This window comes from Lontra canadensis, unplaced genomic scaffold (assembly GCF_010015895.1).
Source record: "Lontra canadensis isolate GAN:19392208 unplaced genomic scaffold, GSC_riverotter_1.0 scaffold1, whole genome shotgun sequence".
NCBI classification, from domain to species: Eukaryota; Metazoa; Chordata; class Mammalia; order Carnivora; family Mustelidae; genus Lontra; species Lontra canadensis.
Window position 1 is genome coordinate 33,055,894 of NW_022630995.1, and position 22,108 is coordinate 33,078,001.

General features: G+C 39.8%; 1 protein-coding gene across 15 annotated transcripts in view; it reads right to left on the reverse strand.

Moving 5' to 3' along the window:
• Positions 1-22,108, reverse strand: part of LIMCH1 (LIM and calponin homology domains 1) — a 324,446-nt gene that overhangs the window by 24,011 nt on the left and 278,327 nt on the right. For 12 of the 15 annotated variants that reach the window (XM_032852716.1, XM_032852691.1, XM_032852710.1 and 9 more), the window contains 4 exons: positions 10,805-10,895; positions 9,377-9,540; positions 5,086-5,191; positions 834-874 (listed from right to left, as the gene is read on the reverse strand). In XM_032852716.1, coding sequence (XP_032708607.1) covers positions 834-874; positions 5,086-5,191; positions 9,377-9,540; positions 10,805-10,895 — 402 coding nt within the window. Of the gene's footprint in view, positions 1-833; positions 875-1,633; positions 1,709-5,085; positions 5,192-9,376; positions 9,541-10,804; positions 10,896-22,108 lie in introns of all 15 variants that reach the window. The other 3 variants (XM_032852697.1, XM_032852674.1, XM_032852669.1) reach the window with 1 other exon arrangement.

The window sequence follows — 22,108 nt, forward strand, 5'->3', positions numbered from 1 at the left end:
TAAGAAATCTGGACTTAATGGTTAGTTAGAGGTTGGCTCCACTTGGCATTTTCCTGAAACTTGGAAGCACTTTCAATGTTCAGAACCTCTCTCAAGGGCATGGCCCTTCTTTGTCTTCTTGGGAAAAAGGATGTGGTCATGTGAATAAAGCCATAAGGAGTCCAGGAGGAAAACAAGAGCGACAACTAGGAATTATTTAATTTTCAGATTTCACTAGGCAGCGCAGAAGAAAATAGGGAATATTTGTTTAAAAGAAAAACAGTGAGCATTTGAAGGGGAAGACCAAGAGGAAGATACTTTGTGATACACAAGAGAAAGAAAAGCGATCGTGTTCCTTCCTTTGGTGACTACTTGCTAAGGACCTACTAGGGGCCAGGGAGGGATACCAGTTGGCCAAGGGTCCCCGCGTTGTGGAGCTTACAACTGAGTGTGGTGGGAGACAGTAGGTCAGAGGGAGTGACAGCCTGGATCTTCCAGAGAGTTCCAGAGCCAACACTACACCATGTACAAGCATTGTCCTCGATAAAAAAAAATGATTTTGAACTCCTCGATAAGTTGCATGTTTTAATACTAATTCTGATTGTCACCTTCATTAGATTTTACTTTCCCAACTCATTTACCGTTTTGTTTCTAAGCATGATCACAACTCTGCCTGATGATAATCTGTGTCTTTCTTCAAATTTCATCTGACAGCATTATACATGCCTTTTAATTATTCTTTTATAATCACTTCAAGCCTGTTTTTGATTGGACCCGCTTTCAGCAAATCAAGTACTTTATTAATTAAAATCACACTCAATGCATCATCTTATTCCTTAAGATGAGCTACTTACAGGTGTAGTTACAGGTGACTTTTCACTGCCTGGAGAATCCACTGCACAGAGAGAAAAAAAGAAAGACAAAAGATCGCAACGTGAGCAGCTTCTAACAGTATTTTTCTCTGGTCCTCCGAGTGGAATGTGGTTCCTATGTCAGCCTGAGATCATTTTTTTTTTTTTTTGTAAGCCAAGAGCATTAGAAAATCATAATAAAGCAGACCCTTGAAGCAATCTGTACCCATCACCGAAAGGAGTTATGACGAGTGTAGTATGATTGATCACATCAATTAGCACCAGAGACTAGACTATAGGAAGCAAAAACTGTAGGTGGTGGTGTTTAATGCCCCCTGCATTCCCTTCCCACTTGCTAGCCCGGTTCCCTCACTGTCTGACATGGAGAATTATCACACAGAGAGAGGCCAGACATCATCCAGGAAGTAAAGAGAGGGACACAGTTAACAAGAGAACCATTACCAATTCCTGGTAAATGCTTCTAACCTTTCTTTAAAAAGAGAAGAGGACAAAAAATGATTTTGAATGCCTATTTTTTTAAAAAAAGAGCTGAATATTATTTCTTTAGATTTTTAGCATCAAAGAAAAATTCTACAAATTTCCTTCAAAAATTTCTATGAATTTCCTTCTAATTTTAGTAGAAGCGGAGTGGTTATCAGAGAACGAGCTCTTTGCTAACTGTGTGTCAGAAGTAAGCATTGTTTTTCCGCAATCAGAAATGAGGAAAAATACCAGACATTATTGGCTGCCCCCAACATGGATTTTTGCACAGAGGAAATACAGCTCCCCAGGACGCATTTTACCTGACTGGGAGAAAAACTGGGAACGTCGCCAAGAGTTCTGAACTCTCAGCGGGATGCTGGCAGGGCCAGAGGACTCTAGATCAGATGGCAGGACAGAACAAACAGAAAACCGTGAGAACAGGGGTGAGGACCGAGCGGAACCAGACTCCCAAGGACTAACGGAGGTCTGGCGGTAGTTGACAGAAGAATTGAGAAGGAGTGAATCTGAAAGTACAATACATCTCAATAAAACATGTTCGAAACCCGAAGACATGGGCAAGAGCCAGCAGACATGGAACAGGTCAAGCTGTGGCTTGTCTCCCTCGGTGCTAGGCGCTATTTTATAGGTTCATACTTAATGGTGGAACTGTTAACACGTTAAATCTCAAATGACAGGATAACATGTTCCGCAAGGGCGAAATGCACAGTTTACATTGCTTTTGGAGAATAACAGGAAAGTATAAAAGACAGCGGAGATGAGTTCCATGATTATTGGATGCATCAACTGAGTTACAGTTGATCTGGAACTCAGCGGCATTGGACAGACACAAGTTCACGGTAAGCATTTGCATCCCTAAACTGGGTTCTGTGCACTTGGATGTCATTCTCAGGGTGGATAAAGACAGCGGTTTTTAGAGTGAGCACATACTTTCCATAAACACCAATATATCTTTGAACTGTTGGGAGACAGTGAAGAAAAGGAAAACTGTCACCTTCAAATGTATTTTATGAATGTTTTCAGAGTATTTAAAGACTACATGTGTATGTGTGTTGTGTGTGTTTAAGGGAAATCTGTGAAATATACAGGCTCCCCACCAGATCTTCGGTAGCTGGTATAATCAGTCTATAAACAGACATGTTTATAAACATGAAGGAGATGCCATTGTCTAGAGGAGAGAATAACAGGTATGGCTCCAGGATTCCTGATCCCAACCTACAGCTTCTTTGGACTTGATGTGTGACCACAGACTAGTCACTTACAGGTCCACGGACCTCTTCCAGTTCAAGTACAGTTGGCATACAAGGTTACATTCGTTTCAGGTGCACAACATAGCGACTCGACAACTCTATGCAGTACGTTGTAGCACGGACACACACCACGAGTGTGGCTGCCATCTGTCACCACACAGCGCGAGCACAACACCAGTGACTCTTTCCTGCACTGTGCCTTTCATGCCCATTCCCATGACTCATTCATTCCGTACCCGGAACCCTGGACCTCCCATTCCCATGGAATTTGTATATCTGGGAAAAGTCCTATACTTCCCTCCTCCTCTCCCAATTAAAGACAAATTATGTCTTTCAAGTTTACATTGCAAATGTAAATCCTTTGGCCCCCATCCAGACCTCCCCAGACACTGGAGGAGCGGAGCCCAGAGACCTGTGTGTCAACCAGCCCTGCGGGGAACTCTGGCCCACACTCCTATTTGCAAATGACCGCTTAGAGCCATATCTCTGCAACATACACCTTTGTTCTAAGAAAAGCATTTGAGAATAGCCTCTTATGGCCTGGCGTCTGGCTCCGTAACTCTACTCCTACTGCTACTCCTCTGAGACTACCAGATTGTATTATTAGTGCTGATTCTGGGTCAGGTGTGGAGCTAAACGCTCTTCTTGGTTGATCCCATTTAATTCTTCCAAGACCCCTATGAGGTTGGTAGTTCTGTGATCTCCCTTCGACAGTTCACAGGGGATGATCAGAGATTAGGACAACTTGGTGGGGAGGATCACATGGCTAAGAACCACACAGGCAAGAATTCAAACCTGGGCATTCTGTCTCCAGAAACTGCAGCTGTCCTTCCGGCTTCCCCGAACCAGACGAGAGCACAGAACAGGTGCACGCCAAATATAATTCTCTCCTGAAGACTAAACTTCGAGATGCTCTAGGGCTACCACAAAGTGTCACTCCACTTTGCTAATGCACAATGGAAAGTCCCTTCATTGACAGCACATTTTATAAAATCAAAATGTAACGGGGTGGCAAAATGTGTGAGACAACAAAACTAATTAAGATGGCTTAAAATACCTACTTCCTCTCTGTGTTACTTATCCACACAATTAAAAAGTGGGAGAAATGGGGCAGGATTAAACTCTATCTAAATATGGTCAATTGCTGACCCAGTTATGAGATTTCATTTTTGTCAGTTCCCTTCAGGACAGTAGGGCTGACAAATTTAAAACAAATGCTTTGAAGACAGTATTGAACTTGTTCCCACAATTAGAAACAAATGATCATCAGTGTATGTACTAATTAATTCCCTCCCAAGGACTTCCTATTACTCAAGTAGAGCACACCTTCTCTCCCAGCATTCAACTAAAGCTAATGGAAGTCAACCCAGATTCTGCCAATGGCGGCCCCAAAATGGCTGCCCATCCTTGAAAAAAGGAAAGTAAAATAAATCCCCAGTCACAATGACCCTGTACCATCTTCTCTTTGCCTGAACTGATAAATCTATAAAATGTGCTGGAAAGAGTACATTAAAAAAAGAAAAACAAAAACCTCACAGTTCTTGCCTCAACTCTAGCCATTTTCATATCTGTAGAGAGAACTCAGACCAGGAAGCCCTAGTGGTCTATCTGTTTTGAAGAATAATCATGGAATTCTCAGGACACTCCCCGACCCCGTTTCTTTCTGGTGTTTGTGGGCACCTGAGTGTCTCATAAGGATAAAGGTATTCGAGTAGGACTTTTAAAGAGTAAAGGGTTGCATTCACAACTTATACATGGCCTAAGGGGCTCCTGGGGAATTTGTGGAACATATTTAATCTATGCCTGTGAATGATTTCTCAGTAATCATCATACATACCCAGGAATTATTAAGAGGTAATAAAATCTGATTTTCTTCTAAAAAGTCAAATCATCAGATTCAATGACTATTTTATAAAGATGGGATAATTAACAATTAATGAAGTTGATAAAATATTAGGATGATATACTTTTTATTGAAGTTATTTTCTTAGTTTGTAATTTTTTTTTGACAGTTTGGAGTCAATAAAATTATTTTAAGGTATCAAACACTTACAGAGGCCCTGTAGTGCCTATGGTGTTCTGCTGACAAAATGCTTTTGGCCACTGGGTTCCTGGCTGGGCCAAACATAGAGTGCAACCCCCGATTTCCATTCTGAAGTGACTTAATTCAGCCACCATGGCCTCTCACAAGCACCACGGCTAATGGGATGTTAACATAAAGGAAGTAATCTTCCTTTAAAATAAAGGATATTTCAGTTGGTTTGTCTCCTTCTCTAATTTTGTCTTATTTTTCCCTACAATCCGCTGTTTTGTGTCTTAAATTCCACATACGAATTTTGTCTTAAATTCCACATTCTACCTCTGAAACTAGTAATATACTATATGTTAGTTCTTGAATTTAAATTAAACAAATAAAATAAAATAAAATAAAATAAAGACTATTTTACTATAGATGAGCCCAGCAGAACACGTAGCGCTTAAATAAAACATTTCTTTCTTTTTACCTTGAGAATAGAGATTTGGCAAGTGTAATTGGTTGGTTTCAGACATTTTGTCCAGAAATGGATACGTCAGGGTTGCTTCTGGTTCTGGTGATTTTGGCTTTGCCACCTGGATCACGGGCAAACAGGCAGAAACGTTAAAAATATTGTCCATTAAAAAATGCATAGGTGAAATAAAATTTAAGAAGTCATGGCTATTACAGAAGTCAGTAAACCAAACATTTGACTTTTAAATGGAAATGTTCACCCTTTCCCCAAAACCCCTTTGTGCTTTCTACATTAATATAAAGGCAGATTTTTTTCAGAGATATCAAACTGGAGCATAAAAATATGATGATCACTCTTCTCCAAACCCAGAAGATACTATTCCATCATTGGGATTGTACGTCACTCTGTCTCATTTTCTGATTGATCAATCACATATTCTCTTCCTGATACTACATAATACAGTATTTTGTAGTGTTAGGCAGTGAGATGTTCCACAAAAAAGAAAGAAAAAAAATCTTACTATGTAAGTGCTGAATATTAAAATAATATCACTTTCTAACGGCCATTATTCTCAAGACACTACAGAGCCCTCCCACAAACTTATATGAAGCACATTAAAAACAAAGAAGTATCATTTAAATAACTGTTATCAACTAGTGTCATAGCAATGATGCCATTACGAGATTTTTGAGGCATGTTAGACCACTTGTCCCTATGGTAAATAGTTCCAAAATTACAGGCTTTAAAAATTCTTATGTTTGCTTTGTAGAAATAGATTTTTTTTTATTGCTGTTTAGTTTTATTTTGTTTTCCCCCAGTCTGGCCTTTGGTAAAAGTACCCTCCTTCTGATTCGTTGCTTCCAATCAACTGATTCCAGATTACTAAACTAATGTCTAAAATAAGTCAGTAGATTCTGAGCAAAGATCTGAAGGAGGGGCCTGGTTGTATCAGTTTATGTCTTTTCAGCTGCTTACAGGGATTTCTCAGATTCACTCTGGCTGGTGGCTCTTCTCCCAATAGACTAATTTGATAGTCAACAAGGCAATTGAAGCTGTAGAGTGCTTGTTTCATCATAAGCTGATCTGTGATTTGGTTCTCAGGATGATTTAATGTCTATAATTTCTTCTTGGTAAAATTTTATTTTTCTTTATGAATAATACATTCAACCCTAATGGAATCCTGAAGAAAACAGAGTTAATCGCTTCATTGTGCATTACAGAGGTCAACCAGATGGCCAAATGAACTTCAATGTTAAACATGCAGCAAAAGCTAAGGCTTAGGGGGTGCCTGGGTGGCTCAGTGGGTTAAAGCCTCTGCCTTCAGCTCAGGTCATGATCCCAGGGTCCTGGGATTGAGCCCCACATCAAGCTCTCTGCTCAGCAGGGGGCCTGCTTCCCCCTCTCTCTCTGCCTGCCTCTCTGCCTACTTGTGGTCTGTCTGTCAAATTAATAAATAAAATCTTTAAAAAAAAAAAAGCTAAAGTTTAGATTTACTAAAGTTGACAACCTCCAAATTTTAACCCCATACTATTTCCTCCTTCACTGAGTCTGGCAAAAAAAGTTTCGGTAATGCTCAGTTGTAAATGAATGTTAATAGCTGAAATGCTCAAAAATCACCATTATGTAAAAAGGTCAGCCTGTGAGGGGCGCCTGGGTGGCTCAGTGGGTTAAAGCCTCTGCATTCGGCTCGGGTCATGATCCCAGAATCTTGGGATCGAGCCCCACATCGGGCTCTCTGCTCAGCAGGGAGCCTGCTTCCTCCTTTCTCTCTCTCTCTGCCCGCCTCTCTGCCTACTTGTGATCTCTGTCTGTCAAATAAATAAATAAAATCTTAAAAAAAAAAAAGGTCAGCCTGTGAGCGTGGGCACTTTGTCTGATAAAGGGAACACTCGCAAGTGAAGTCGGAAAACACAATCTGTTGCAATAGTGATCACCTTTTTCTCTCTTTTTCTAAGAGCTAACTCCACAGTAGGGAAAAGAGAGGGCAGGGATTCATTTGGTATAAGAAAAGTACTGGATTCCAAGACCATTAGTTCACTTGCCAACCAACTAGCAGAGATGCTTAATTGCAGTCCACAGAAGAAAATGTAGGGGGTATATATTTAATATCACTGGATACTAAGGAAAACATGGTAATCTTGGGTATTTTATGCTTTAAAGATCCTATCTTTAGAATACTATTTACCAGATGCCAAATGGTCCATACACACACAAAGTTAAGAATCCCTGAAAACAACTTTTTCCATAGTATGGTAGACATGATACTGGTGGCCCAAAGACAGACCACACAGATGAGATACCCAGATGAATACTCTTCAGTTATTGTGTTTACTTTGTTTCATTAAAAAAAAAAATACTCTCTAGCAATGATACAGTTTTCCTTTCAGTTTAGATTTAAGTGGGGGGGGGGTCCATTTGGAAGAATGATACATAAACAATGTTTACAAGTGTAATGTGGATAACGCACAAATCTCCAAAGGTGGGAAATCCTGCCTGTCCCCAATGTCTTCCTACAGTTTAGTTCCTCCTTTCAGACATCTAGACCATTCTTTCATCCTGTATGTATAAAAGTGGGGAATAACTAGAGTCTGAAATTCCCCAAGGGCATTATAGCAATAGGCATTCTCGAGGATCTACAAGGACAAGAGCACGGTCAGCTCCTTAAGGTCAGCTTGATGTTCACTGTTGAATATCAAGCATCTGGTACGGTGCTGGGCTCCTAGTAAGTGCACAGTCAATACTGACCAAGTAAATGATAGATGAACTGAAACTATATAGACAGGGTCAGTTTTTTACTCTAAAGTGACAGCCCAACTTAGGGTGAATTTTTAAAGTTGGAATAGTACCACATAGAGTAAGCCAGTGTGCTAGTCCATGGTTCTCCACCTTGGTGGCCTACCAGAATCACCTGGGCGGGGGGGGGGGGGCTTTGAAAAATACAGATGCCTGGGACCCCCCCCACCCCAGTGATTCTGATTTATTTGCTATGCAGCATGCTCGGTGTTTCTAAATTCTAAAAGGCAACCAAGGTTGAGAGCGACTGGCATAAAAGATGAAGACTTTTAGACTGTGCCTGAAAAAAAAAATTAATACGAATGAGATGAGACTCCAAGCAAGGAAGAAATTTAATAAAAACAAGACATTAAAACTCATTATATCAGAATAATAATTTTCTAGTTTCCTTGTTATGTAGGTCCGGAGGCATCAGAAGCACCATTGTTATAAAACAGGTAAATATTGGAAAGAGAATGTTTCGTAAGCTGCAAATAAGCGACTTCATGCACAGGAAACTAACACCTAACTGCAAAGCTTTAGAACTTATATTCCATTTTTCTTTAAATGTATATAATCCTGCATAATTAAAAAATTATTTAAAATAAAATTTAAAAGATATTGAATGGATACATACATATCAGTATACATCAATGGTTACTCATAGAGGTAGGTTTCAGTGACTTTTTCTCTCTGTTGCTCTATTTCTATTTTTTTTAAATTTATATATTATTTTTTATATGTTTACATATATTACTTGATAGAGTTGTTACATTTGTATCCACATTACTATAAGTTACAAAAATGTATAGCTACGGACTGTCTGTAGCCTCCCAAAATTTGTATGCTGAAACCCTAACCCTTGAGATGGTGGTAGGAGGACATGGTGCCTTTCATAGGTGATTCATGCACTTATAAGAGACTCAAGAGACCTCCCTCACCCCACCCACCAAGTGAGGCCACCGCAAGACAGAGATCCGTGAACCAGGAAGTGGATTCTCACCAGACACCTTGACTTTGGACTTCCAGCCTCCAGAGCTGTGAGAAATAGACTTCTGGTCTATGACGGTCTGCTGGAGCACCCAATAGGACCTGATGCATACATCTCTCTATATGCATTTACATTGTTTTATAAGGGACACATAGTATATTTGTATTCAGGAAAAAAAAATACAGATTGAAGACAGGCACAGGTTCGGAGAGAAACTAAATCTTCATTATGAACAAGCACCACTTACATCCGCTCACATCATAAACCAGCTACCTCGTGAAGCCACACTGACTTTGGATTTAACTGCTTTATTTTTATTTTTTTTTTTAAGATTTTATTTATTTCTTTGACAGAGACAGATCACAAGTAGGCAGAGAGGCAGGCAGAGAGAGGAGGAAGCAGGCTCCCTGCCGAGCAGAGAGCCCGATGCAGGGCTCGATCCCAGGACCCTGAGATCATGACCTGAGCCGAAGGCAGAGGCTTCAACCCACTGAGCCACCCAGGCCCCCTGGATTTAACTGCTTTAGACCACCGTGTACTTACCTTTTGTGACAGCACCAACTCCACCTTTCCACTCATCTCATCTTCCATTTTCTTCTGGTCTTTTTCTTCTGGTGCATCGTTCTTCAGCTGGGCGCTGGAGGAAAACTCCACAAAGGGCACGGTTGGGCTGGATCGGGTCACGGTTGTCGTAAAATGCTGTGGCTCTGAAAATGGAGTTATGTTCAGAAACATTAAGAAGAAAAACAGAACCATGTAAGGGACCATTTTTCCTGCCATGCCACGAAGTCCACTGAGCACGTATCCTGCCCTCGGCCGTAAGAAGGTGGACTGCAGTGAGATGAGTGGTGGTAAAGAGCCTGAGATGCCAGAATTTTCTAGGCTCTTTCAAGACATGAAAAAAAGAAATCACACAACGCAAAACACATCAAGGGGCCCCACTAGGGGAAATTTAAATTCTTAATAAGAGTCGCAGAATCAACAAAATGTTGACACAAAATATTACAGTAGGTGGGTTGAGTAGGAGAACATTGAAAGACAGTTTCTGTCCAAAGGGCTGAGTGGCAGCCCGAGTCTTTCTTTCATATTTCAATGCTCCTTTTAAACAGTACATTTTCATAATTGGAATGTGATAAGGATCGTGGGGCACGTATAATGCAATGAAAATCAAGTGTTCTCTGATATATAAGGAAGAATTAGGTATAGTTTAGAGTGAGAGCGTGTATCAAAATGTGGAGGTGCGCTCTAGTTTGCAAAAGCATGTGCTAAAATTTTTAGTAATGCCATTTAATTTGTTTAAAAATTTATTTTAAAATTTAATTTACTTTAAAATTTAATTTTAAATTTAATTTTAAAATTTAATTTATTTTAAAAATTTAAAAAATTATTTTAAAATAAAAATTTAAAATTAAAAAATTATTTTAAATTATTTTAAAATAATTTGGTATTTGGAAGAAAGTAAGAGCGTTTTAGGCTTGTCAAGAGAAGAAATCTGTTAAAAGCACTGAGAAATATTACTTTAGGGAACAGTGGGTCTCTATTCATACTCACTGTCCATATGGGGGGCATTACTTAATTCTTTTAAACTATTCACCAGCTTTTTCATTTTAGCGTCTATTTTATGATATATTTTGATTTATATCTTTATTATCTGATGATGTTCTGTGTGTTTAAATAGGACCCTCAGTTTTCAGCATCATTTGTTTGGGGGAAATATAACCTTTTTGATGACGGAGAAATACTTTCAAAAAATACCACAGTAGCCAAAAGGATGGGCTCCTGTTTCCACAGGAAAATAAATGACATGGTCATGGATTTCCCCAGGAAGCCTCTAGGTGGCAGCACAATCACACCAGTTACAGAGCCTTGATTTACTCTCTATGGCTCCGTGGGAGAAATTCTTGACTGTTCCCATTGTTATCTTAACAGTTACCATGATCTACCTTAAAACCAGTTTGTCAGGGAACAAACCTGATGGGGCAAGTTCTGTATTTCCTTTCTGTGGTTTTTCGCCATCATTTACATCCTCTTGACTGTTCTGTTCAGTTTCCTCAGTGGTTGCCTGAAAAAACAAAGATTTTTTTTTCCCTTTTGAATAAATTATCTCTTTGAAAGTTCTAAAAGGTAAAAGATTTCTTTCTTCCTTCCTCTTTCTCTCTCTTTCTTTCTTTCTCAATAGTAATTTTTAGGCCAATGAAGTAAGGTGCCTATATGAATTCATACTTTTTCCATTTCCTAGGTAGCCTTCTGGTGAGAAGCTGGATTGGCTGGAAGGAGCTAGTCTGTGAAGGAGAAGAGGGGTCACGTGAGGTCACATGAACCCACTGCCTCCCAACCTCCTCTGACCGCCTCAGATACACATCCCACTCTTCCTCTCCCATCATCACTGAATTTTCAAAATCATAGTGACCACCTACTTGCGCCCAAATGCCTTTGGAGTTGGCTTAGGGTCATATCACCAGTTAAAAAAAAAAAAAATCAAGGTTACAATTAACCTTTCAGTAGCTTGTCTTCAGCACCGATGTCTCTGACTCCTGGCACTGTGGATTTCATTCTTGATGTTTGCTTTCTCTCTGGGCTCTCAAGAACTCTATTGCCTGATTTCTCATTCTCTCTCTCTCTCTCTCTCTCCTAAACTTCAACTGTTTTCCATCACCTGTGCTGAATGACCCTCAAATGTATCAATTATTCTCACGCATTCATCATTACATTCTCTACCCATTTATGAATTGTACTTTCATCTCCAGCCCAAGCGTCCATCGAAGCTTCAGTCTACCATAACATTGGTGTCATGGTAAACATGCTAAAAGTTACCTTCAAATAAGCCCCTCCTCCAGATCTCGCAATTTCTATTTATGAAGTTAATTCTCCCCAGTGCACAAATTAAACTCTGAAGAGTTTCCTGACTCATATCTCATGAGTGCTCATCATTTGCCAAGTCCTGGTCCTAACACAATAGTTTTTATTTTATTTATTTGACAAAGAGAGACACAGTGAGAGGGAACACAAGCAGGCAGAGTGGGAGAGGGAGAAGCAGGTTTCCCACCAAGCAGGGAGACTGATGTGGGGCTCGATCCCAGGATGCTGGGATCATGACCTGAGCCCAGGCAGACACTTAATGACTGAGCCACCCAGTCGTCTCAGTAGTTTTTGTATCCATCTCTTCCTTTCTGTCCCTATAAGCTAGGGCCTGAGTTGACCCTTGACTTCCATGTTCTTCCACTAGGGGTCTCTCTGATTTGGATCTTGCTATTTAATCCACTTGGCACATCACCATGATAGTCATCTCTTTCAATAATACCTCAGTTCATCACTTTTATGCCTGTGTTCCTCTCTTTCAGAAGTACTTCCATTTTTGTTTTACACTTCATTAAATTTATAACATTAAAAAAATTTGGAACAAACTGAATGTCCAACAATTGGAGAATGGTTGAATGAATTATGGTATATCTACAGAAGGAAATATTACGCAGTCATTAACTGCACCATGGTATTAAACAATAAGTGATATGTGAAAATACTATCTAATGTTAAGTAAAAAAATGTAAACTGTATATCCAGGTTGATGTCTACATATGTAAGACTTAGTATATGCTATGTTTATACACAAATATACCTGCTAATACATATATAAAAATGTCTATAAAATACAGGAAATATACTAACATGTTAATAGTGATTGTTTTTAATGTGCTTAAATTTTGGAGGACTACTTCTTTATAAATATTTTTTCTGTATTCCAAATGTTCCCCGATAATGCACTGCTTTCTGATTCAGAAAACAAAATCAATGTAATTTTACATTATCTTTAGTTGGGAGCCAATTGATTCCAGATTCTCCCACTAATATTATAGTAGTCGCTTGATAAAAGTAATGGAAAGGGTGATAAAATACTGGCTAGAATATACTTCAACAACCAAAGAGAACAAATTAATGACTACTATGCTTTTTTTAGTAATAGTGTCTTAATTATAAAGGGCTAAAGTTGAATTATTGTTTTAAGATAAATATTAAAATTCATTTCAGCAAAGGCATTATTAAATACGTTATAAAATATCCCCACAGGTTCTCAAAAAGCTATGAATTTATTGGTGTCTTAAAAGTTCATGTATTTTACTCATAAATCAAAATCTGTGTTTCAATTAACCAAAATGAAAACTCTTTCTAGTTAACGCATTGGTGGAAATTGTTATCGAATTCTGTAAAAACAAAGAAATTTTATGCTTGTGGAGCATAAGGAATAACACAGAGGACATTAAGAGAAGGAAAGGAAAAGTGAATTGGGGGAAATTGGAGGGGGAGATGAAGCATGAGAGATTGTGGACTCTGAGAAACAGACTGAGGGTTTTGGAGGGGAAGGGGGTTGAGGGATGGGTAAGCTTGGTGGTGGGTATTAAGGAGGGCACATATTGCATGGAGCAATGAGTGTGGTGCATAAGCAATGAATCTTGAAACACTGAAAAAAATTAAATTAAATTAAGATGTTAAAAAAATGAAATAATGCAAGAATGGTTCAACATATGCAAATAAAAAATGTGATACACCAGGGGCGCCTGGGTGGCTCAGTGGGCTAAAGCCTCTGCCTTCGGCTCGGGTCATGATCCCAGGGTCCTGGGATGGAGCCCCGCATTGGGTTCTCTGCTCAGCGGGGAGCCTGCCTCCCCCTCTCTCTCTGCCTGTGATCACCTACTTGTGATCTCTGACAAATAAATAAATAAAATCTTTTTAAAAGTGTGATACACCATATTAATAAAATAAAGGATAAAAATCACGAGCTCATCTCAATAGATGCAGAAAAAGCATCTGACAAAATTTAAACCTCTTTTCATGATAAAAGCTCTTAACAAATTAGGGATAGAAGAATGCACCTAAACATAATAAAGGCCATATCTGACATGCTCATAACTAACATTGTACTTACTGGCGGAAAGCTCAAAGCCTTTCCTCTAGAATCAGGAACAAGATAGGGTGCCTACTCTCTCCACCTTTATTCAACATAGTACTGGAAGTCCTGGCCAGAGCAATTAGGCAAGAAAAAGAAATAAAAGGCATCCAAATAGGAAAGGGTGAAGCAAAATTACTTGTTTGCAGAGGACATGCTCCTATATACAGAAAGTGCTAAAGATTCCACCAAAAAACTGTTAAAACTAATAAATGAATTTAGCAAAGTTTCAGGATATGAAATCAATATAAACTATACAAAAAAGAAGAAAATGATCCCATTTACAATAGCATTGTAGAAATAAATTTAACCAAGGTGAGATATCTGTATACTAAAAATGAAAACATTGATGAAGGAATTGAAGAACACGCAAGGAAATAGAAAGATAGCTTGTGTTCATGGATTGGAAGAATTAATATTGTGAAAAAGTCCATACTACCCAAAGCAATCCACAGATTCAATGTAATTAACCCCTATCAAAATTCCAACGGCATTATTCAAAACAGTATTGTACTGTCATAAAAACAGGCACACAGATCAATGGAATAGAATAGAGAGCCCAGAAATCAACCCACGCTTTCACGGTCAACTAATTTTTGACAAGGGCACCAAGGACACAAAATGGGTAAAGGATTTCTTTCATAAATAGTGTTGGGAAAACTGGGTCTCTACATATGGAAGAATGAAATTTAATTCTTACCTTACACCATATACAAAAATTAATGTCTAAGTGGGATAAAGACTTAAAACTGCAAAACTCCTAGAAGAAGGCAGAGGAAACTCTCTTTGGCCTTGGTCTTGGCAATGATTTTTTGTATATGACACTAAAAGCACAGGCAACAAAAGCAAAAGCAAACAAGCTAAAAAGTTTTTTCACAGCAGAGGAAACAGTTAAAAGAATGAAAGGGTAATCTATAGAGTGAGAAAAGTATTTACAAATCATACATCCAATGAGGAATTAATATCCAAAATATATAAGACACTCATACTCCCACAGCCAAAAAAAAGGAAAAAGGCAAATAAGCCAATTAAAAATAATTAAACAGGTATTTGAAAAGATGTTCAACATCACTAATTATCAGGGAAATCAAAACCACAATGAGGTATCACCTCACATCTGTTAGGGATGGCTATTACTAAAAAGTCAAAGGTCAGAAGTTTTGTCAAGGATGTGGAGAAAAGTGAATTCTTGTATATTGATGGTGGGAATGTAAGTTGGTATAGCCATTGTGGAAAATGGTGTGGAGGATCCTCAAAGAATTAAAAATTTAAAAAAAAAATTATAAATAGAACTATCATATGATCTAGCAATTTCACTTCTGGGTATATATCTGGAGAAAATGAATCAGTATCACAAAGAACTATCTGTACTCCCATGTTCATTAAAACATTATTCACAATAGCCAAGATATGGAAACAACCTAAAAGTTGATGGATGAATGGACAAAGAAAATGTGATATATCAATATTACATTATATGCATAATGACATACATAAGTAGATCGGATTATATAAAAATATTAATATTATATACAAATATATCATTGGTGTATGTATAATTTTATCTATATACAAATAAATATCTATCTCTTATCTATTTAAACACAGACACAGAGACACAAACACCATGGAATATTACTGAGTCATAAGAAAGAAGGAAATACTGCCATTTGCAACATGGATGAATCTGGAGAACATTAGACTAAGTGAAATAAGCTGGACACAGAAAGACAAATATTGCATAATCTGTTATATGTGGAATCTAAAAAATTAAAATTAAAAAAGCCGAACTTGTAGTAATAGAGAGTAGAGTGGCAGTTACCACAGGGTGGGGTATGGGGGGAAAGATGAAAGGAAAAAAAGGAGAATGGCTGTTGTTAGGGTCTGGGGGGAGGAGATTGTGGGGAGTTATTGTTTAATGGGTAGAGTTTTGGTTTTGCAAGATGAAAGAGTTCTGGAGATGGATGGGGGTGATGGTTACACATTACAAATGTCCTTAATACCACTCAAGATAGTAAATTTTATGTTATGTGTATTTTACCACAATAACAAAACTGGGTGGGGGGAATCGCTGTTAAAAAAAAAAAAATTGCTTGCAAATTTTCCAAGCTTAAAAAAAAGCACAAAGAAACTTTGGGCAACAAGCCTTCCAAGCTTCTAAAATATTTACAATAGCATCTAGTGGCAAAAATTGTGTTTTTTCTTTTGGAGGATGGGGTGATTTCAAACTCCTCATAATTAGATGGGCATTTTCTATACCATGTATCAACTCTGGAAGAACACAGTATTAAATTAAAAGATACTTTTAAAACACTAGGCAGGAAACAAGCAACATATTTATATTACTTGACAGATTTTGTAACTTTAAATATATTAACAAGCCTGAGTTGAATCCCTTTAAAGAGACTTCTATGCGTGGAAATAGTTAAAAAGACCAAAGTGTCTTTTATTATATATGTTATATGTACCTGTTGTGTGTGTGTTTGCATTGTCACATGAATGACTGACATAACAGCAGCACTGGAAGACCAACCAGCCTAGCATTACAAAAGAATAAGTCAGATTTTATAATTTAACAAATCCCCCATCACACACAGAGAAATATTAATATGTGGTAGTATTTTTGTTTTATGATGTCCATATATAAAATCCTATCAGAAATACTGATCTTTTAGGTTGTTCCCCAAACTGATTAGATTATAGAAAACTATCTGAGGTTGGAAAACAAATTCGCGGATTTAAATATTGACGAACAATGTTTTTGAGAACCGTAGGGTTTCCAAATACTAGAAACAAAATTTAAAAACTACAGACACCAGGCCAAAGCCTCCCCACTTCAAAATTGAACAAAGAAATGGGTATAGTTTATTAGATCTCAGATGCCATCAATTCTAAGTTGTATTATTTTAGGTACTAGATCTCAGATGCCATCAATTCTAAGTCGTATTATTTTAGGTACTACGAAGAAAGAAAACACTATCTGTTAAATATGATACACTGTTGACTGTAAGATACATACTGATTTAGATACATTCAAATGGGGAAAATGTGCCACTTGGAATGAAGGGAATAATTCATGAAGTCCTTTAGACGTAATTTATAATGCAAAGGAGACAAAATCCTCCCGCACTACTCGCTAAGGTTTATTTTACAAGCTCATCACATTCCAGTAAGATTTTACTTATGCATGACTAATGACTAATGGAGTATTTCCATTTCCAAGAATTCTCCGATTTCTGAGTGCATTTCTATATGGCTTACCACTCAAACACTGAGCTCCCCGATGACCCTATTTATCTTCCCTTAAAATGATGCTTTGAACGGTAGTGACCATAGACACCTTGGTGCTTAGTGCAATTACCATGAGTCAGCGCTGTTGGGACACCTGACACAGATAATCTCACTTGATGCTCGCAGCGAGCTTCTAAAGTATGTAATCCAGATGATTCTCTCTGTACAGGTGAGGAGACTGAAACCCAGGAGGCTACGTGGTTTATGCAGGGTCCCTGCTAGTAGGCAGGGAAGGTGGGAGCCAGACCCAGCACTCCGTCATCCGGGTTCGGACCTACGCCCACCTCTCGTCCCCTGGTATGTAAAGGTTTTGATTGCTAAGATGCAGTATAAGAATCTGGGAATCCCCAGGTTTTTGCTGAAATGATTCTTTGTCATCCTTTCTACTCGTCATCCATTTGTTCTGCAAAAGAGAACTCTCAGGGACTCTCAGGACAGGAGGCTATCTAGCTATGTCTCCACTTCCAAGGGCAGCTTGAGACCAGACTGCCTCCAGCCACCACCCCCATCTTGGGGCCTTTCCACCCAGCCCAGGGTCTGGGGGTCCAAGGCGTATGCAGCACTGGTATAGGGCGGATATGTAATCTATGCTAGGTAAGCAAATGGTCTATGCATTATTTATGGAACTCATACTCTCAAGCTTACTTTGAATACATACTAGTCACCCAAATCAGGCTATTAGCTAGCAAAATATTCAGGGTAAATTAAGAGAAAAAGCAAGCTATGACCCAATTTGAATAACATGAGCCCATTTAAAAAACATTTTATATGCCCTGAGAATAAAGAGGAGAAGGATACACATTAAAAAAAAAAAATCTTAGTATTAATTTCTGAGTGGCTGGAGCAGTATGTAGTTTATATTTCCTTTTTTAAAAAAGATTTTATTTATTGTTTGACAGAGAGAAACAGCCAGAGAGGGAACATAAACAGGGAGAGTTGGAGAGGGAGAAGCAGGCTCCCCACTAAGCAGGGAGCCCGATGCGGGGCTTGATCCCAGGACCCTGGGATCATGACCTGAGCTGAAGGCAGACGCTTAACAGCTGAGCCACCCAGGTGCCCCTGTAGTTTATATTTTCTTTAATCTTCTAGCATATGTATAGACTATAGCTGACTCTTGAACAAAGGCATAGTTAGGGGCGCTGACCCCTCTGCACAGACAAAAATTCAAGTGTAACTTTTGACTCCTCAAAACTTAACTACTAATAGTCTACTGATGACCAGAAACTTCACCAATAACATGAACAGTTAATTAACACATATTTTGTGTGTTACATGTATTCCACACACATTCTTAAAGTAAGAGAACTAGAGAAAATGTTACTAAGAAAATCATAAGGAAAATACATACAGTACTGTATATATTGAAAAAAATCCACATATAAGTGGACGCATGTGGTTCAAACCGTGTTGTTCAAGAGTCAGCTGTGTATGTAATCAAGGGAAATCCCCAAAGACAGTTTAATTAGCTCGTGTCTGGCTCTCGCATCTTGAAGGTTTGTTATTTTTGTATTCACATCACTAGTTCAAAGGAAATGAGCTCAAAATTGGCAGTTTTAACCTGATGGACTCCAAAATTTGCCTGAAACAAACCCGCCTTGCTGGAAAAGGCACTTTCCGATCCATACTTTCCTTTGGTTTCAGCTGAACAGGGAGATGCCTTCCCTTCTCTGATGGGTAACACTGTCTCAAGAATGACAACAGCAAGGAAGTAAGAACAGATCCCTGGGCCTGAGTAGAATGAGAGCACAGACAGGTTACAGGGGCCCAAGCAGGAGCCGGCTTCTCCTTGACCGAGAACATGATCCAAACTTGTTCTGCTGTCAGACTTAGCCCTGAGGCGGGGGGCTGGGGAGGGGAGCGGTGGGAGTGGGAGGGTGGCAGTTTCTTGGCCTGAGAGGAATGTGGTCTCGCCACAAAATCTACCTAGCGTCTGGCTGTTCATTCCAACAAGGATCTCACTTGTGGATTGGCCCCAGAGCAACACTGGAGAAGCAACTGGAAAGACAAAGCAGGAGAGCAGGAACGGTCGGAGACTCAGAGCTTGGGTGGTCCTGTTCCCAGGACGGAGGAAAGACCAGAAGTTGGGCTGATCATTTAACCTCTGTGGGTCGGAAGATGTGATACCCAACGTCCTTTCCTCAGCTTCCATTCTGTGACTGAGTGATTTCCTGGCTTCGGTCTTGAATAACTTCTCTGGACAGAAGCCTGGAAAACCAGTCTATTTATGTCTTGGCACCAGTGACCCAGGGGTCACATATGCCATGCATGTGTTTCCCCTTTCACTTTTATGCCTCTGAGTATCTACTTTCACTGGGTAAAAGAGGATCTGCATGAGGGATCAGACTCTCCACTCCTTAGACTTTTTCTTTTTGCCTAAACTTTTCGAACCCACAATGTGAGGCTCTGGTCCAGGTAAATGGGATAGATTTTATTTTTTTTAAATTGTCTCTGATGGATCATCTGCCAATGCTTCTTTACCTAAATACCTTCAATGACTTTTAATTTAACACTCCTCCCATTACTTCTAGGTGGAGAAAAACAGTTTCTCAAGAAATGCCTGTTGACATTTGACATCTGAAAGGAATTTTGCAGTGGGTCTCAGTCGCAAGGAAAACAGCACCTACTCAAATGCCTTCCCCCGCTTCTCACTGCAAAATGAAATGCTTCAAGAAAGATCAGATTATCTGTTTTCCTGGATCGGACAAGATTAGTAAGGCACTGAATTTTCAAGAGGAAGGCCAAGGGCTGATATTATCAAGGTTGAAAAAAAATAGACCTACCTTATTACTTAGCTTGAGAAAACAGACGAAATCGTTTAGAAACCTGCCGGCAAAGTTTGGCCCTCGGTCAGGGAGGGAGGATTGCTACAGATCGGGGAGGAAGGAGCTGGCCAGCAGGAGCTCCCCCACCCAACCCATGACAACATCGGGATGAGCTGGGGAGGGAGTGATCGGCAGGGTCTAGGTGGCAGAGGTAAGCCAGACTTGGGAAAGAGGGAACAACAGGAGGAACAGAAAGACCCAAGGAAGTACCACATGGAGCATCTGCAAGGCAGTCAGCCTCCTGGAAAAAGCTATTCACAGCCACCTGCTTCTTAGTGAACTACAACTGGAATGACTGACAAGCCGAGCTGGACACTGACAAGAAAGTCACCCCATTTGTTTGAAATTCACACCTGTGCAAGATGGCGATTTTTGACAATCTTGCTTTAAACCTAAGAAACTTTATACCTACCACTTTTCGGGGCTTCTGGAAATGGTACCGGCACTTTCTCCCATTGGTTGTACAACCCTATTAAAAATAACTTAAGGGCACCCCTGTCTGTGAGTCTGATGTCATGCCAAGTGCTTACTCTAGACAGGGATTCTCACACTAACCTTCAGAGGCATATACTACTATTATCTTTGTCTTTAATATAAACTGAGGCTCAGGTGGGGCTTAGATCTTTGACCTACTACATGAAGTACTCTAGATATTTTAGGAAAGGGCCATTTTGGGTACCACAAAGGAAGGAAGAGAGTCAAATACAAATTCAGCTCACAGCGGATCAAGAAAACTCCGGACTAGCTTTGAGGGCAACAGAATCATCTCTCTGTAGGTTACTGAGCAGGATAAAGTCCTCATCAGCTAAGAAGACCTTCCAACTTATTTTCCAATCCTGGATTCCAGGAGGCTGTATTTGTGCTAGGACATGATTTTCTTACAGGAGCCAATATTTTAAAACACAAAATAAAACAAAAAGGTTTCTGCGGGGAAATATCTCAGGGGTAACCAGGTCAGGCCGTGGGAGACCAGACTCCTTTGCTTAGAATATGTAACATCCTAGTCAACCCCATCACACCTTAGCCCTGTAACCCACTCCTGGAATCTTCTTGTGGCTTCCTCACCACTGTCCAAGCCTTTGCTTCTGCCATTCCCAACTTGTGGAATAACCTGTTCCATTCAAATGCAAATCCCACACCCAAGGTCAAGTTTCAAAACCACGTCCCACACAAAACCTTTCCCACTAACCCCAACCATAACGATCTTACCTGTTCTCTGCAAATCTTCCAACCCGCTAGTCTTCTGACCCTATTATCTAGCACTTAATTAAACTTTACTTTATACACTTTTCTGGCTGCTTTATGAAAACTGCCCTCCCAGCAAGTTTATGAAAATTTTTTTTTTCTTCCCTGCTTCAAAAATGGGGCAGAGAGTAGTCCTTAATTCAGGCTTATCGGTCACCAGGCAACCAACTACTGGCAAAGTAACTGCTGTCACTGTGCCATTACCTGACAGGTGATTCAGCTGAGAATGATGTGGAGTTTGCTGGTATCGATAGAGACAGCCAGACTATTAAAAAATAATAATAATAACAAGCCTAACTTCATTGAGGCTCCATTTCTTAAGCAAGAGAGCAACGGTCCCGAGAGTTTTAAATGAGAAAGGTGAGGGAGAAAAAACCAGAGAGAGGACATAATATCGCACAAAAGTGGCCGTGCTGGCCCCAGAGGCTGACAGTCCAACCTCAGCCTGTCCCCCACAATGGGAGTCTTGTGGTCACCCTCCCCTGCCGCCCTGCCTCATGGTCTGAATGGACACTCCTGCCTACGGCTGCCATGCCCTTTGAGCAGTTCTAGCTCGCCCTGGACAGCTGTGACATTTTGGTGGTGGGGGAGGTTACTCCTCTGTAAAGAGTGTATCTGTTGGGAATGCAGTTTTTGGAAGAAAGACGCCATTTAAAGAGAACACTATTCCTTTGACGGCCCCGCAGAATGGGGCACATGAATGAGAAAATAGCACGTCAAGTCCAAGCTGGTCTCCGGCCCGGCAGGGGGGAGGCTCTGAGGGGCAGCCCCTCTGTTTTAGGTGGTCCCCTTATTTTGCCATGACCACCTAATTCCACCACTTTGACAGGAATACACCGGCTGTAACATAGTTGGAATGCGGGGAAGGACGTGAAGTGAGGCGTTGGTTTATTGGGAGAAGACATGCTTTCCAAATGACTCTTGGAATGACACATTGGGAATGGAAAACTTTTGGTGTTGTAAGTTGTGAGTATG